General features: G+C 42.5%; 1 protein-coding gene across 15 annotated transcripts in view; it reads right to left on the reverse strand.

The window, feature by feature from the left end:
* MLLT10 (MLLT10 histone lysine methyltransferase DOT1L cofactor) overlaps positions 1 to 6,872 on the reverse strand; it is a 241,101-nt gene extending 234,229 nt beyond the window's left edge. For 12 of the 15 annotated variants that reach the window (XM_086714788.1, XM_086714796.1, XM_086714794.1 and 9 more), the window contains exons 1-3: positions 6,440 to 6,574; positions 6,135 to 6,294; positions 2,809 to 2,888 (exon numbers count right to left, since the gene is read on the reverse strand). In XM_086714788.1, coding sequence (XP_086570914.1) covers positions 2,809 to 2,888; positions 6,135 to 6,294 — 240 coding nt within the window. In that variant the 5' untranslated portion in view covers positions 6,440 to 6,574. Of the gene's footprint in view, positions 1 to 2,808; positions 2,889 to 5,265; positions 5,698 to 6,134; positions 6,295 to 6,439 lie in introns of those variants that run through there. The other 3 variants (XM_086714783.1, XM_086714781.1, XM_086714790.1) reach the window with 3 other exon arrangements.
* Between the last annotated feature and the right edge of the window lie 8,402 nt (positions 6,873 to 15,274).

Raw genomic sequence — 15,274 nt, forward strand, 5'->3', positions numbered from 1 at the left:
ACTCACGCTCTCTCTCAAAATAAATAAACGTTAAAATAAATAAATAAGGGGCACCTGGGTGGCTCAGTCGATAAAGTATCTGACTTCAGCCGGGGTCATTATCTTGCAGTTTGTCAGTTCAAGCCCCACATCAGGCTCTGTGCTGAGCGCTCAGAGCCTAGAGCCTGCTTCAGATTCTGTTTCCCACTGCCCCCTCTCTCTGCCCCTCCCCCACTCACACGCTGCCCCTCTCTCTCTCTCTCTCTCTCTCTCTCTCTCTCTCTCTCTCTCAAAAACAAACATTAAAAAAAATTTTTTTTTTCCCCATAAATAAAAATAAATAAATAAATAAATGCGGGTGTCTGGGTGGCTTGGTTGGTTGAGCATCCAACTTCAGCTCAGGTCATTATCTCACAGTTTGTTTGAGCCCCATGTCAGACTTTGCGCTGGCAGTGCGGAGCCTGATCCAGACTCCCTGTCTCCCTGTCTCTCTCTGCCCCTCCCACACTGGCGTGAGAGCGTGTGCATGCTCTCTCTCTCTCAAAAATAAACATTAAAAAAATAAAAACAGGGCGCCTGGGTGGCTCAGTGGGTTGAGCGTCCGACTTCGGCTCAGGTCATGACCTCACGGTTTGTGAGTTCGAGCCCTGCATCGCATCCGGCTCTGTGCTGACACCTTGGAGCCTGGAGCCTGCTTCGGATTCTGTGACTCCCTCTCTCTCTGCCCCTCCCCCACTCGCACTCTGTCTCTGTCTCTGTCAAAAATAAATAAAATGTTGAAAAAAAAATTTTTAAATACATAAATAAAAATTAAAATAAAATAAAGACTAATTCAATTCTTGGGGTGCCTGCCTGGCTCAAAGCATATATGACTCTTGATCTTGAGGTCCTGAGTTTGAGCCCCACCGTGGGGGTAGAGATTATTTTAAAAATAAATAAATAAGCAAAGTAATAATGTAATTACTGAAAGGGAAGGATTTACTTTAAAAAAAAAAAAGACTAATTTAATTCCCTAAGTAACGGATACATTTCCATGTTAGGCTTCTTGGCTCCTCTATCCTCACATTAAAATGTCCTTGTGGATGGGGCACCTGGGTGGCTCAGTCGCTTAAGGGTCTGATCTGGAGGTTCGTGGGTTCGAGCCCTGCCTTGGGCTCTGTGCTGAGCTCAGAGCCTGGAGCCTACTTCGGATTCTGTGTTTCCCTCTGCCCCTCCCCTGCTTGTACTCTGTCTCTCTTTCTCTCTCTCAAAAATAAACATTAAAATGCCCTTGTGGCTCAGTCACTAGAGCATGTGACTCTTGATCCCCAGTTGTGGATTCAAGCCCCATGTTGGGTGTACAGATAAGTTAAAGATAAAACCTTAAAATAAACAATAAGATGACCTATCTCTGCCTATTTAAGCTTAGAATGAGTTTTTGTTTTTACAAAGGACCTTATCTTTTACAACTGTACACTACAGGAAATTAAAGGAAGTTGTGCCTCTTCTTTAGAACCTCGAATGGCCCCCACATCCTACCGAATAACACTAAAATAAAATGTGTTCTTCAATATGCCTTGTAAGGTAACTACCTCAATTCACCTTGATATCTTACCCATGCCCTCAGAGAATAAAGGGATAAAAACAGGCAACAAGTGGCATTTAAGGCAAATAATTTTGGCATTCTACTACTCCCCATTGACAGAGCTCTTTATCCTCTCTCAATATCTGCCTTCCTATTTTCTAATCTTCCTCTGGCCTTGAATCTACTGTGACACCCTCTGGAATAGCCTCACCTACTATCAATGTTTACTAATGAGTTAAAACATAACTTCCTTTGCTTGGTGACCCATCAACCCCAAAACTATAAAATGCTACAAAGAGGAACAAAAACCAAAAAGGAGACCTATGCATACATCAAATCCTAAAATTTATATGACTGATTCCATCCCCTACTTGCTAATTCCAACCATTGTAATGCTAGAATAAGCTATAATTCTGCTATAGTGTATTCTCACACACAAACAAAACATATGAACAGAATAATGCTCTGAGTTTCACAGTCCTAAATAGGCTACTCAGCTATGACTTCTAATCAAGAATTGCCTAGGCAAAAATAAAGTTTCCATGCTACTCATGCAGGTAGAAAAGCTGAAATGTTTGTTTTCTACCTTCTGTCAAATTCTCTAGTCAACACCAAAAAGGAACTATCGCATAGCAAACAGTAATACTTTTATATGATTGATGAAAATTAAGTTTATTTCTCCCTAATATTTCCAGAAGCTCAAATGTAAAAAATGCCTTGGGCCACAAAGAATAAACATATCTCCCTTATGATTACAATAAGTTTACAAAAGTGTTCAGAAAGAAGGTAGCCAGCCATGTGAAAAAGGAAGATTCTTATGTTGCTTTGCCAAAGAGACTAAATGTCTGAAAATATTGAACATTCAAAGTTAAAATATACATGTGCAATGCAGTAAAAATATGAGTGGTTAAACTCTAGTGTGTTTTTTTTATTCATTAAACAGACCCTAGCAGAATTATCAGCTTAACTTCCTTATGTTCTACTGCCATCATATTTTCACTAATGATTAACTAATTTAACCCTTCAAACCAGTAAAAAGGGCTAAAGCCCAGCTACAACTTTATGTTTTATCTGTTCAACATATAGTTATGTGGCTCAATTTGTTTTTTCAGAGTTTGTAAATTTGGTTTAAAACAGTTAAGTTGATATCTGGCCCAAATTCAAATTTGAACAAGACTGAAAACCTTTCAAACTGAAACATAAGTGTGTAGCATCCTAAGCTACTCACTGAAGTATTTTAATGTTTTTGATAAAACAGTTCTTACCACTCTGGCTGCTCTCTCCTGAGATTCACATTTCCTGCAAAACCATGGTCCAGTGGGTACTTGAACAATGCCATAGCAAGCTATTGGGAAATAAAATATTTTAAAATATATTAAAATTTAAAGAATTACAGAAAATTAAATACCCTTTCAAAGCCCTCTTAAAATAATTACCTCAGACTATTCACATAAAACACCTTCTTTGTAAAGAATTAAAACATTTTATATTTGTATTTACCACATATATATTACCACCACCTAATAAAACCTGTATGACATTTTAATAAAAATGTTAAAGGACCAGCCTTTTGTTATTTTATTTAAATAAGTTTAAGCATTACAAAGGGTACTTATCTGGGGAGCTGGGTGGCTCAGTTGTTTAAGCATCCAACTCCTGATTTCAAGCTGGGACCACCCCCCCCCCACCTCCCCTCCCCCCCCCCCCCCACACACACACACCCTCTCCAGTTCCACACTGACACTGGGGGGCCTGCTTGGGATTCTCTCTCTGCCCCTTCCCTGCTCACTCTCTCACACTCTCTCTCCCTCTCTCTCAAAATAAATAAATCTAAAAAAATTGTTTATTCTTTTATGATAGAAAAAATATCAAGTAAAAATTAACACATAGATTCTTTACAAAGAATTACTAAGAAACTCATTCATTCCTGTATCCTACAGTTTAAATAGAAAGCATTTTAGGTAAGGCTAATGAAAATACTTCTAAATCACCTGTCAAAATGAGCAACAAGTATTGCAGAAAAGAAAACGAAATGTAATGTTAAGCGTGAAATGATTCCATTTGTATAAAATGGAAAAGGCAAATCAACAGAAAGTACACTAGTGGTTGTCTAGGGGAGTTGGGGAGGTGTTGGGGGAAAAAAAAGGACAGTAACTGCTAACAGTCCATGGTTTTCTTGTTAGGTTGATGAAAATGTTCTAAAACGGAGTCTGTGGCAATAAATGCAAAACCCTAAATGTACTAAAACCAGTGAATTGTACGTTTTAAGTGGGTAAATTATTTGGTATGTAAATCACATCTCAAAGCCATTACTTTAAAAAGCGTGTATTTATTGGGGCACCTGGGTGGCTCAGTCGTTAAGCGTCCGACTTCGGCTCAGGTCATGATCTCGTGGTTTGTGGGTTTGGGCCCCACTTCGGGCTCTGTGCTGACAGCTCAGAGCCTAGAGCCTGGAGCGTGTTTTGGATTCTGTGCCTCTCTCTGTTTCTTCCCCGCTCACACTGTTTCTCTCTCTCTCTCTCAAAAATAAAGCTTAAAAATCTTTTTTTTTTAAGTGCATATTTATTTCTAAATATATGATGTGAATGTTCCAACAAGTGATCTGAGTATATGTAAATCACACTCTATTTAAAAAAAAAAAAAAAAAATTTTATTGGTATTTAACTAGGAATTGAAATTTTCCCAAAAACCTAGAACACTAATATCCAACTGACATTCTCGCATGAACTTGCTCACAAGAAGCTTGAAAATATCTTAAATATTGGAAAACACTCAAAGAATACAAAATCAACACAAATTTTTAAAGCTCCCAAAACCTAAACTTGAAATTCCTTTTAAAATTCATAAATATATCAGTGTAAAAACATTCGGTCAAGAAACCCTGCATGAATATCCAAAAACTTACATTTTAATTCAGAAGTACTACTTCCGGACAAGAAAATTTATGCTTAAATGAATGTCTTCCGTATTGGGAGATGACATTACTTATTAAAACTTGATAATTGAGGATCCAATTCATAAGAAATACGTCCACAAATGCGAACGAACACTGTGATGGAAATGCTATACATCATTTCTACAACTTTAAAAACAGCATATAGGTTTCAACACACATTGTTTTCACTCCTTAAAAAAGGAAGGTGTGCAGGGCGCCTGGGTGGGTTAAAGGTTCGACAGGGTGGTTAAAGGCCCAACTCTTGGTTTCCACCCAGGTCATGACCCCGTGGTTCCTGGGTTCAAACCCAAATCAGTCTCTGTCCTGATGGTGTGGAGCCTGCTTGAACTTCTCTCTCCCTCCCTCTCTCTGCCCCTTACTTGCTCACTCCCTCTCTCGCAAAAAAACAAAACACAAAGTTTAAACGGAAGATGTGCAATTAGGTTTTCGTTAAAACTGACTGCACCCCAGTAATTAATTCACTATCTCCTAAGTCTCCCTTCCCCATTCTGAGATTTCATTCTACGAAGAATGCACTTCAACCTCTTATGTTTCACACTGTCTCATTTGGTAATGTCCTTTCCATATACTACTAAATATCAACACCACTCGGCCAAATACAGAAACGGGAAGCGGGGCGGATTGGTAACAGGGACAATATGTGTAACAGACACCCAAAAATTATCTAGGTTTCCTTACCACAAGATACGGGAAAAGTCAGAAACTTCAATGGCCAGAAAACTCCCTAAGTGCCCTCGCCTTTTTTGTAATATCCAAAAAAACTCACCGAATGGAAACACCCAGAAATAAGCTAAGATGCTCCCCAAGTCACTGGCCGCACCACCACCTCCTCTTCTCTCCAGTCACTTTAGCTGAAGAAGTGGCCAGATACAGCCACTGAACAGCCTTATCCACCAGCCTAGGGCAGCTCAGCCAAGCCACTCCTGCAGCACACGACGGCGACGGCGGAAGGCCACCGTCTTCTACGCAGGAAGCTCCCAGTCCGCAGCAGCAGGGTCTCCGCCAGAAGAAAGCTTGGGGGTGCAGCAGTGGCGCCTTCCCTCCCTAATCTAAAGCGCCAAGGCCACCCCTCTGCCTCCGCGACCCGCCCAGGCGCAGCGAGTGGCATTCCCGAGCCCGACTCCATGCCACAGGAAGTCTCCAGATACACTGCGGCAGACAGGAGCAGCCAGTGAAGGGGGAGGGGCCTCCACGTTCCCAAACCCAAACCCACCGCCACCGCGACACCACCGAAGGGCGCACACTCGGTCCTGCCGCCGCCCCCGGGGCGCAGGCCGCGGCCCCGCACCCCCCCCCACCCCACCCCACCCCCTCGCCTCCAACCACCGCCTCGGAAAGTCTCCAGCCCCACGGCTCCGGGCGCAGGCGGCGGCCAAATGACACTTGAGAGAGTGAGCGCAGAATCACATGACAGCCCAGGCCACACGCACTTTCTCCCACATGCACAGCCCACACCCCCTCCGCCCCGCTGCGGACCCTCGGAGTCAATCCCGGGCCGCGGAACTAGGCGGGGGCGGGGGCGGGGCGGGGCGGGGGGAGGGGCGGTAGGAGAACTGGCAGTTGCTGCCAAGGTGGGGGAAGCGGTGACGGTTGGGAGCAGGCCGGGTTCGGCCCGGCGGGCGGTTGGGTGTTTACCTTGATGCACCGCGACGCTGCAGCCGTGCCCGTCGCAATAAACCAGCGGGTTCTCGGCCCAGCCTCTCTCGTCTGAGCAAACGCAACAGCCTCCAATCATCTCCTTCATACTATGGGAGACCTCGTCCTCCAGTGACACGGGCCGGTCGCTAGAGACCATCTAAGAGGGAGTTGGGGGGACCATTAAAAAACACATGCAAGCCAATTAGCGCTCTCCCCCCCCCCCCCCCACCGCACAGCCACCCGCGTCCCCGCTCCCTTCCCTACGTCCCCGGCCCCCGCCCGCCGCTCGGCCGCTCGCTCACTCGGGCTTTGCCGCTCAGTCACTCACGTTCCGCACAGGAGTCAGGAGCCATGTCCTTGCTGACTCCCCCCACCTCCCCTCCACCGCCTCCTCCGCCTCCTCCTCCTCCTCGTCTTCTTCCCTCCCCACCTCCACCCGGCCGCTAACGCTGGAGCCCGGAGAGGGCACACATAATCAAGTAGGCCTCCGCACAGGCGCACTGGGGGGGCTCCCGCTGGGGCAGGGGCAGCCAGGGAGGGGAAGGGGGCTGCGCTTCCTCCTCCGAGCGTCACTCGGCGTGCGCGCCCGCCCTGCGGCCGGCGTGAGGGAGAAGGCCCGGGAGAGGCAAGGCCTGCGTGCGCGCCGCCGCGTCCGGCCCGCAGCCCCGGCCTACCTCCCGGCCCCTTCCCCTCCCCCGCGCAGCTCGCAGCCGCCGAGGTGTGCTTGGGGAGGGGGGGGGGGAAGGAGGGGGTGGTGAGTGGAGCCGGCGGCGCGCTGAGGCCGGAACGAGCCAACGAGAGGACGCGGGGGCGCGCACGCGGGGGCGGGGACGTTGGGGCCGCCGTCTGCAGCGCCGCGCCGGTCGCGCGGGCTGAGCGTGCACGTCTGGAAGGGGCCTCAGAGGGAGGGGAGGAGGATGCCGAAGACCCGGAGGGAGGGTTTTTTTTTGTTTTTTTGTTTTTTTAATCGGAGTAGCCAGAGGGGACTGACTTCCCCGGGGCACCTCTCTGCTTTGAGAACCTACCTGCGGGCCTTTTCCTCAAGAGCTGGCCCGTGGGTAACAAGGGGTAGGGCAAGTATGCCAGCTTCCATGAAGGGTGCAGTGAAGCATGGCTTCCTGCAGTTGGCCGCGCTAACTTCACAGTGCTGCCGCAGCTTCTCCACCCATTAAATTCACATCCTGGACTCTACCCAAAGTTCACGCAGTGGAAGTGCCACCAGATCCGCAGCCCGTTTACACACCACATTGGCCCCAGTGACAAATGAAAGTGCATCACACACTGAAGGTCAAAAGCCTGGGTTAGGGTAATACTCAAAGAGGGAACACCAAGGCTACCTTTAGCTTGCTGTTAGAAGAACAAATGGTTGTTAATCAGGAATTAGCAATATAAAGTGATGACCTGGAAAATGCCGTAATGTGATACCAAAGGATGAAGGAACCCAAGTTCTAGTCGGTCACCAAATGATAACACCATGAGAGAGGGGAGCCCAGTTTTGTTTGAGGATTTCTCTGATCTGACTCTGTACTCCAGATTTACTCTCTTGAAAATTTAAGGTCACTTTTTTGTTTTTTCAAGGTGATTTAAGTGGCAGAAAGATGGGAGCTCGCTCTTCACATACAAATAAGAAATGGATTAGGCCTATCTGAATAGAGTAATTAGCCAGATACTACGCAGTTTTGAGCTGTAAAATCTTCCACTGTTGCCCTATCCCCTATGTATCCATGTAAGCCCAAGATTGATTTTAGACAAAAAGTGTCTAATTATGAAAATTTATCATGAATAGGAATATAGATTGTTAAAATGACAGGCATACTTAACAAGGTGAATTCATGGCTTTGGTTAATAACTTGCAGGTACAAAATGGTTGTTCATCAGGAATTAGCAGTATAATGTAAAGATACATTGGAAAATGTATGGAAAATGTAGCTATTCAATGATAAAGGATGAAGGAACCTAAGTTCTCTTAGTCACCAAAAGATGATTGGTTTTATCTTTAAAAGCATTCCAAATGTTCTCAGAAAGGAAAAAAAAATCGGTAGCATGGCTGTTTTTTCCATTTCAAATTAATTGCTAGAAATCTACTTAAGAACTACAATAGATACAATACAATGCAAGCATATGTTAGCAAGTATATTCAAACATTTTAAAGCTAAGTGAGATATCTACAGTAATGGAAATCAACTAAAAGTTTAAGGGAAAATGCACACTAAAGAGACACATAAAAATGAGAATTCTCTTTTAGCTATTAGTTCATTAAGAAAACATGACTAAAAGATTACATACCTATACAATGCACATTCTTTTGAGGGGTATGGCAACACTTAATAAATTTCTAAACATATAATAATTATGTTCTTAACATGTTTTTGATATGTCATTGATATTTATAAAGTTAAACATGTCATTGATATTTATAAAGTTAAAACCACTTTATAAACCATATTGATAAAGTTAAACATGTCATTGATATTTATAAAGTTAAAACCACCCTCAAACAAAACTGTATCATTTTGTGTATCTTTACTATGTATTTTATCTTTACCCTTTCACAAGGGATACCAAATCGACATCCAATTCCTGCTCAGGTTCAGACTTCTAATGAAGAGTAATCCTGAGTTAAAATCAGTGTGAAACTTCCCTTCCCAAACACTGCTGTCAAACCTTAATGCTCTAAATTATTCACATACATTCATTTTATTTTTAATACATTGGAGCCTAGTTCTTGTAATAGAATTAATTTATATGTAAAGAAGGATGGGTACTTTATCCTATTCTATAACACTTAATAAAATATAGGTAAACAGTCTATTCAAAATAAAACAAATTCATCACTCATAAGAGACTTGAAATTTAGAAAAATAGAGAAAATACACTATTTCATAAGAACAGGCCTGTATATTAAAAAATAGCATCTGAAGCAGAAATTTTATTAAAGATGTACATATAAATGTTGATAACATATGTCAAATTATTTAAAACATATTTAACATATTAAATGTTGAGTTATGAAAATTATAAGAAAAAAATAATGGGTATAAATAGGCCACTCTAACATCAACTCATGTACCAGATATAGAACTTTTCTTATGTTATCTACCAAAAGTGTAATATTTAATATGTTTCTATAAAACATTAAGTGAAAAGGAAGAATAACAGACATTATAAAATAGTTCAGATATACAATTCATTATTTATTCATTCAGTAAATATTTATTGAACATTTACTGTGAGCCAGGGGCTGTTTTGGACACAGGAAATATATCAGTGAGCAAGTTATATTTGTCCTTTGTGTGAGATATATACCCATACATGCATGCACACACACACACATATATACATATACACACATACATATATATACATATGACATTGACTGAATATGCTAATTCTCATATCTTAGAATGGATAAAACTTACCAATTGCCATTATCGTTAAAGTTCAAGTAAGTTTTTAAAAATACATGGTAATGGGGAAAAAAGTCCATGGGATTTATAAAATCACTTCGTAGAGAGGACAATCTCAATCTTAATATTACTCTTTATATCTGAGTCCTCATTCTCCAAATATCCTTTGGAAAAGTATATCTAGTACCTGTAGAATAAAACAAAAGCCTGTTTTCTCCAGTATTCTTCTTCACATAACAGCAGCTAACTCAGTACTGGCTCATCTATTTCTCTGAACTAATCATCTGAGGCAAACCACAAAAAACTCAAGTAAAGTATTTTATGATGTAACCTCTAACCCTACTATAATGGGAAACTGTATTTTTTTTTCTCTATGGGTAATATATCTTCTTATAATTTTCTTTATTCCTCAACCTAGGGACCAAATTTTCGGATTTCCTTTTCCATAATCATTTACGTAAGTGGATACTATGAAAGAAATAGTTAAAACCAAATTTGGTTCATGGGTTAGTATTGCTTATATTCATCTCCTTTTTAAATTGAAGTTTTATTTCTCTTCTGTTTGTGCACATATTTAGTCTACTATATCCATTGTTGATGTGTATCTCTATAATATATGGAAAATGACATATATTTCTATAATGTTAACAGTAGATGCATTTTTCTTAACTCAGATTCTTAACTTCCGTAAAGTGTTTAAAATTCTGTATTGGCTCTGATACGAAGGTTTTAAAACAAAAGCAATTGATACTATGGTTTTAAAACAAAAGCAATTATTAGATTTCATTCATCTACTTAACCTCATCAGAAACCATACCCTTATTTCTAAATAAAGTATTTGGAGAATGCAAAAAGGCAATTTCTTATGATCTGTACAAATTTTCAGATATGTCCTCTTTTACATAAAGGAATCCCTGAGTAACATTTTTCCTTGCTCATTTGTAAAAGGTTTCCTACCTTTTAAATGAAGAGTTTATTATGAACTGTATATTCACACTAGTATGATAAACATATTGAGAGACTTCTGCAACTAGTTTTATTTGTCTCACAATAAGTGAGTATTGTATCTTTATACTCCATACAAACACATACATGGCACCTATATTATGGAGTACTATTAGAAATTTCATTAAAAGGTATTCATTTCAATTCCATTTTCAATTGATATTCTGTTAATGGCTTTTGGGAAATTCCACTTAATGAAGCATGTTGATCTTACTAGGTGATTTTTTTTTTATTCACCATACCACCTAGCAAGTCTCTTGCACGTAGTAGGCCCACAATAAATATTCCTTTAATGTACAATGCTAGTGTTTAAAAGCGAATTGCAATCTGAACTTTATTCTTCAGAGTAAAGCAAGACTTTATTTTGTATGTACAACTGAACTAAAATTTCTAAGTAATGATTAACAGAAATGTTCAGATAAATTGGTCTCTTTAAGGATTTTTGATTGTTGCAATTCATATTGGTGAAGAGTTTTTATTTACCAGGTAGTTTAGAATTTATATTTTATTTAAGTAGCACTCAAATGTTAACCACCTTTTCATGTAAGAGTCATCATTTTCTTACAAAACAGACTGCGACTTAGAATCAATCACAATTAATATTGTGAGATACACTTAACTGTTGAAAAGTTAGGTAGGTCATCCTGAAATTTAAATTGTATGTAATCTAAATTTTAAAATATTTTTAAGAATCAAGGCCTAATATTTACTGTAAAGGGTTTGGCTTGGTTAATCTTGTGTTTGGCTTCAGAACTACTCCTTCTGTTATAAAATTGATATATATTGGTTGGATTTACATTTTTGGATAAAACACCTTGTACTTACCAGTAGAAAAATCGTATCTAAAAGATGACTTTAGATTTTCTAGGCATGGCATAAACCTCAGTAACATTTCAGAGTTGGACTATTTTTTTCCATGATGCAACGATATTTAAGGGTGTTAAGTGCCTGACTTTTCCGAGTATCATCAATATAATATATAAGAAGGGTGAGGTCCATATTCCCATTTTTTTAGTGATACTGAAGAGATGCATTTCTGTTATAATTTAAGTGTGATTAAAGTGACCTATTTAGGTGTCTGTTTATAGGAGACGATAACATTATGTAGGTGAAAAGATTCTGGACATAGAAAAGAGGAAAATCAGTTTTTGCACTGGAAGAGACCTTGAAGGAAATGAAACAAATCTTGGACTTAAAAAAGAAGAAGAAAATAAACTGAGTGGCTAAATACTATTTGGGCCAAAGAAGAGAACTTTTTAAGATTTAAATGTTTTCCTCTCTGAAAGGAGCCACTGCTTAGCAAATCCAGAAACAAGCCCAAGAATATGTTAATTAACTGCATTGTGTCCCAGAGAGAATGAGGTTGACAAATTCATTTTTTTTTTATTCCTTCAATTAATAAACTGTTTGCCTATTGCATCTTAGGTTTTTAAAAATCTATAATATGTATATTTATCTCTTGAAATTATACAGTAACAGTGCCAAGGTCCAACATGGCCCCATAGGGTGAATCTTAGGAAGCTTAACATTCTTGGCGAATTAAACACACAAGCCTCCGATCACTTATTGTCAGTCTTACTTTACTGTGGCGCTTAAGAGCCAGAATGTAAGCAATTTTTATATGGTGGCCCTTTACTCCAACTTAAAAAGCAATGATCTTTGGTACAAGCACAAGTGGAAAATATAATGACATAATATTAATGAAAGGTATTACGAAGACTGACCAGGAATGCTACATATCCCTCTCCATCCCCACCCCCATTCATGCCCTTTTTTCCACCCATTTGTTGTTTTTCTCACAAGTATATCATGACTTGTAACACATTTTTTTAATTTGAAATGAAACAAAAAATGTCTCAAACACCAAAAGATGTAAAAAGATTCACCTTCTACAATCAACTACATAGCAGAAAACTTCTAAAGCTATCCTAAATATTCAAAGACTTATAAATAAAAAATGTAAATTGAATCCAAGTAGTTGGGGAGGGGGACCATGGGAGGATGAGTGGTGTAAGGAATGAACAGATTGAGAATACCTCCTTTTCAACACCAATGTTTTTTTCTGTTCAAACCTTTCCATGGTTACACCTCCAGTGATTTCTTCTATAAGAATTTCTCCGTATACCTCGAAATAACTGAATGATTTCCAAGAGGAAATGCAAGTTTAAGGAAGAAGATCCGTAAAATGAAAGTGTGCAAAAGCAAAACACTTTTATAGCATTTCAAATGCAAAATCACCACTACCTTTAACTGACTCTTAAGGGTTCTTTTCAAACAGATGCTATATATGAACATCATCTGTTAACTTCTTTCTTGTAATTCAAAACTCTTGTCAAATGATGTTTTCATGATGACGTGCAAATATAATATTCCATTAGAGATCAATTCTAATTGGTTTTTTAAAATCCACCTTGGGAAACAGTGCTGCATCATACACAGACCAGTAATGGGGATTTTAGAAGGAATTTCCGCAAAGTCTATTATAAATCTAAGTTTAAATTACCCTCTTGCCCTAGTAAGGTTTGGGCCAAAGGATTGAAATCATTTCTTCCTGAGTTTTCACGCACGATGACTTTGGTCTTGTCTTCGAGACTCGCGAGCACTTGTTGGAAATCTTCATTTTTTAGAACTGTGACGTTTGCCAGAAATATTTTTTCCACATGTCTCACAAAGGAAAACAGGCAGAGTTTCGTAGGTGGGTTGCAATTGTTTCCAAAACGTGCTTTAAAAGCAAATGACACGTTTTTCCCTTTTGAATTTCACTGCTATTTTGAAAACGCATTTCACGTTAAGAAATCAAGCCTGTTTTTGTTCAGAGCAGCTCAGCCCTTGCTTTTAAATTTTACTGTGTATACAACAAAGAGCTGAATAAGAATAGAGACAGCGAAACATGCTTTTCCGAACTCCTTTGGACCCCGACATTCACTTTCGTATCCATACGTTAAAGATATTCAAAATGACACAATCTGCTCTAACTTTCCGGATCCTGGAAAAAAAAAAAAATGCCCACATTTGTCTCTACCTAGTTATCACTTTAAAAACATATCTGGGCTGCTTTCCCTCTTCTTTTAATGTGTGAGTTGCAGGCTTGCCCAGCTTCCTCCAATTTAGCGGCACGTTGTAAAGCCTTTCTACAGGCTCCTGAGTTGGGAACCCCTCGCTGGCCGAGTCTGATAATAAAACTTGCGGCGCCGACCCGGCCCGGCCCGAGCGCTGGAGTTCGGGGAGGCGGGAGTAGGGGGTCGAACTGGGCCGCAGGACCCCTCCCTCGCGAAGGACGCGCTCGGAGAACAGCGAACCGCAGCTAGAGGGACGAACAATGGGGGCGGCCGGGCGAGAGGAGCCCGGCTCCCGCTTCCTCGGCGGCGCCAGCCGCGCGCCCGGCCCCCGCCCACCGCGGCCCTCCCCGCCCGCGTTTTCGAGCTCGCACGGCCCGCCGCAGCCTTCCTCCCGAGGGCCGCAGCCCGCAGCCCGGCCGGGTACCCGCGCCCCGCGCCCCGCCGCCTCCGCGCGCCTCCTTTCCCTTCCCGGGCTGGCCCTCCTCCTCCTCCTCCTCCTCCGTCTCCTCCTCCTCCAGCCTGCGACACCGAGGCGCTCCCTTCGGCGACTTCAGCTTTCGCTGCGGCCGCCTTCCCGCTATTTCGTTAATATATTCTAAAAATTTCTCCTTTATTTTCAGAAGTGGTTGAAATGTCTCATTTCCACCTTGATTTTAATTTGCTATTTCCCTCCGGAAAATATTCCTCAGGAAATCCAAAATCTAGAAGGAAATACAGCAAATCCAATAAAACCCTGTAACTCTAAATACATTTCGTATTTTGTTAAATTTGAACGCGTTTATGTCGTCTAAACTGGCAAAAGAACTCTCCCCTCTCTTTTTATTCCCTCCTCTAAATACTGATATTTTAAACTCTCCATCAAATGCGTTTTGACGAAGAAGGCAGAGAATGTGTCCAGCAGCACGCAGCAAATCAGAGGTTTTATCTTACGCCTCCTGGGACGGAAAAAAAAGTGGAACGTGGACGAGGGAGCTTCTAGGGAAGAAAAGCAACCCAATTCGCTGGGGATGAAGCCGGGCCAGGCGGGGGGAGGGGGGGGAGGCCCGGCGGGGGCGTCCCGGGCCCTCGGGCTGTAAGCAGAGGAGCTGGCCGGGAGCAGAGAGGTTTTAAATAGCGGGGGCTGGGAGGGCGCTGGGCCCGCGCATGACGGTACTTTATGAGAAAGGTTGGGGCAGCGGATGAGATTACTTTGCTTTCTCATCCCCCAAGAAAAAAATAAAGTTAGAGGGAGGCGGAGAGAAGAGCCAGCCTTGTTTCCTCCCCACGTTTCCGCGGAAGGGCCGGGGCTGCGGCGGACGGGGAGAGGGCGCGGGACGAGGTGGACCAATAGCAGTCAACAGGTCCAGGCCTCGGCTGGGCAGCGGGGCCGGGCCGCCGGCCGCCCCCCCCTCCCTCGGATCTCCTCCCCCCATCCTCCCCTTCCCTCCCCTCCCCCGCAGGCCCGGCCCGGCAGGGGAGGCCGGCTCTGCGCTCCCCGCCCCACGCGGCCTCCCTGCGGCCGGGCGGCCCGGGCTCTCGGGGTGGGGGTGGGGCGGGAGTTCCCAGCCGGAGAATCCTCCCCCGGGGCTGGCGGCGGGGGGGTGGGGGTGGGGGGAGGGGAGGGAAATCGGGGAATGGAGGATTAAGAAGGACTCGAGCTCGGCACGAGCGCGGCCCGCGCGAGGGA

Source organism: Puma concolor, chromosome B4 (genome assembly GCF_028749965.1).
Source record: "Puma concolor isolate L17-30 chromosome B4, mPumCon1.1.hap2, whole genome shotgun sequence".
Taxonomy (NCBI): domain Eukaryota; kingdom Metazoa; phylum Chordata; class Mammalia; order Carnivora; family Felidae; genus Puma; species Puma concolor.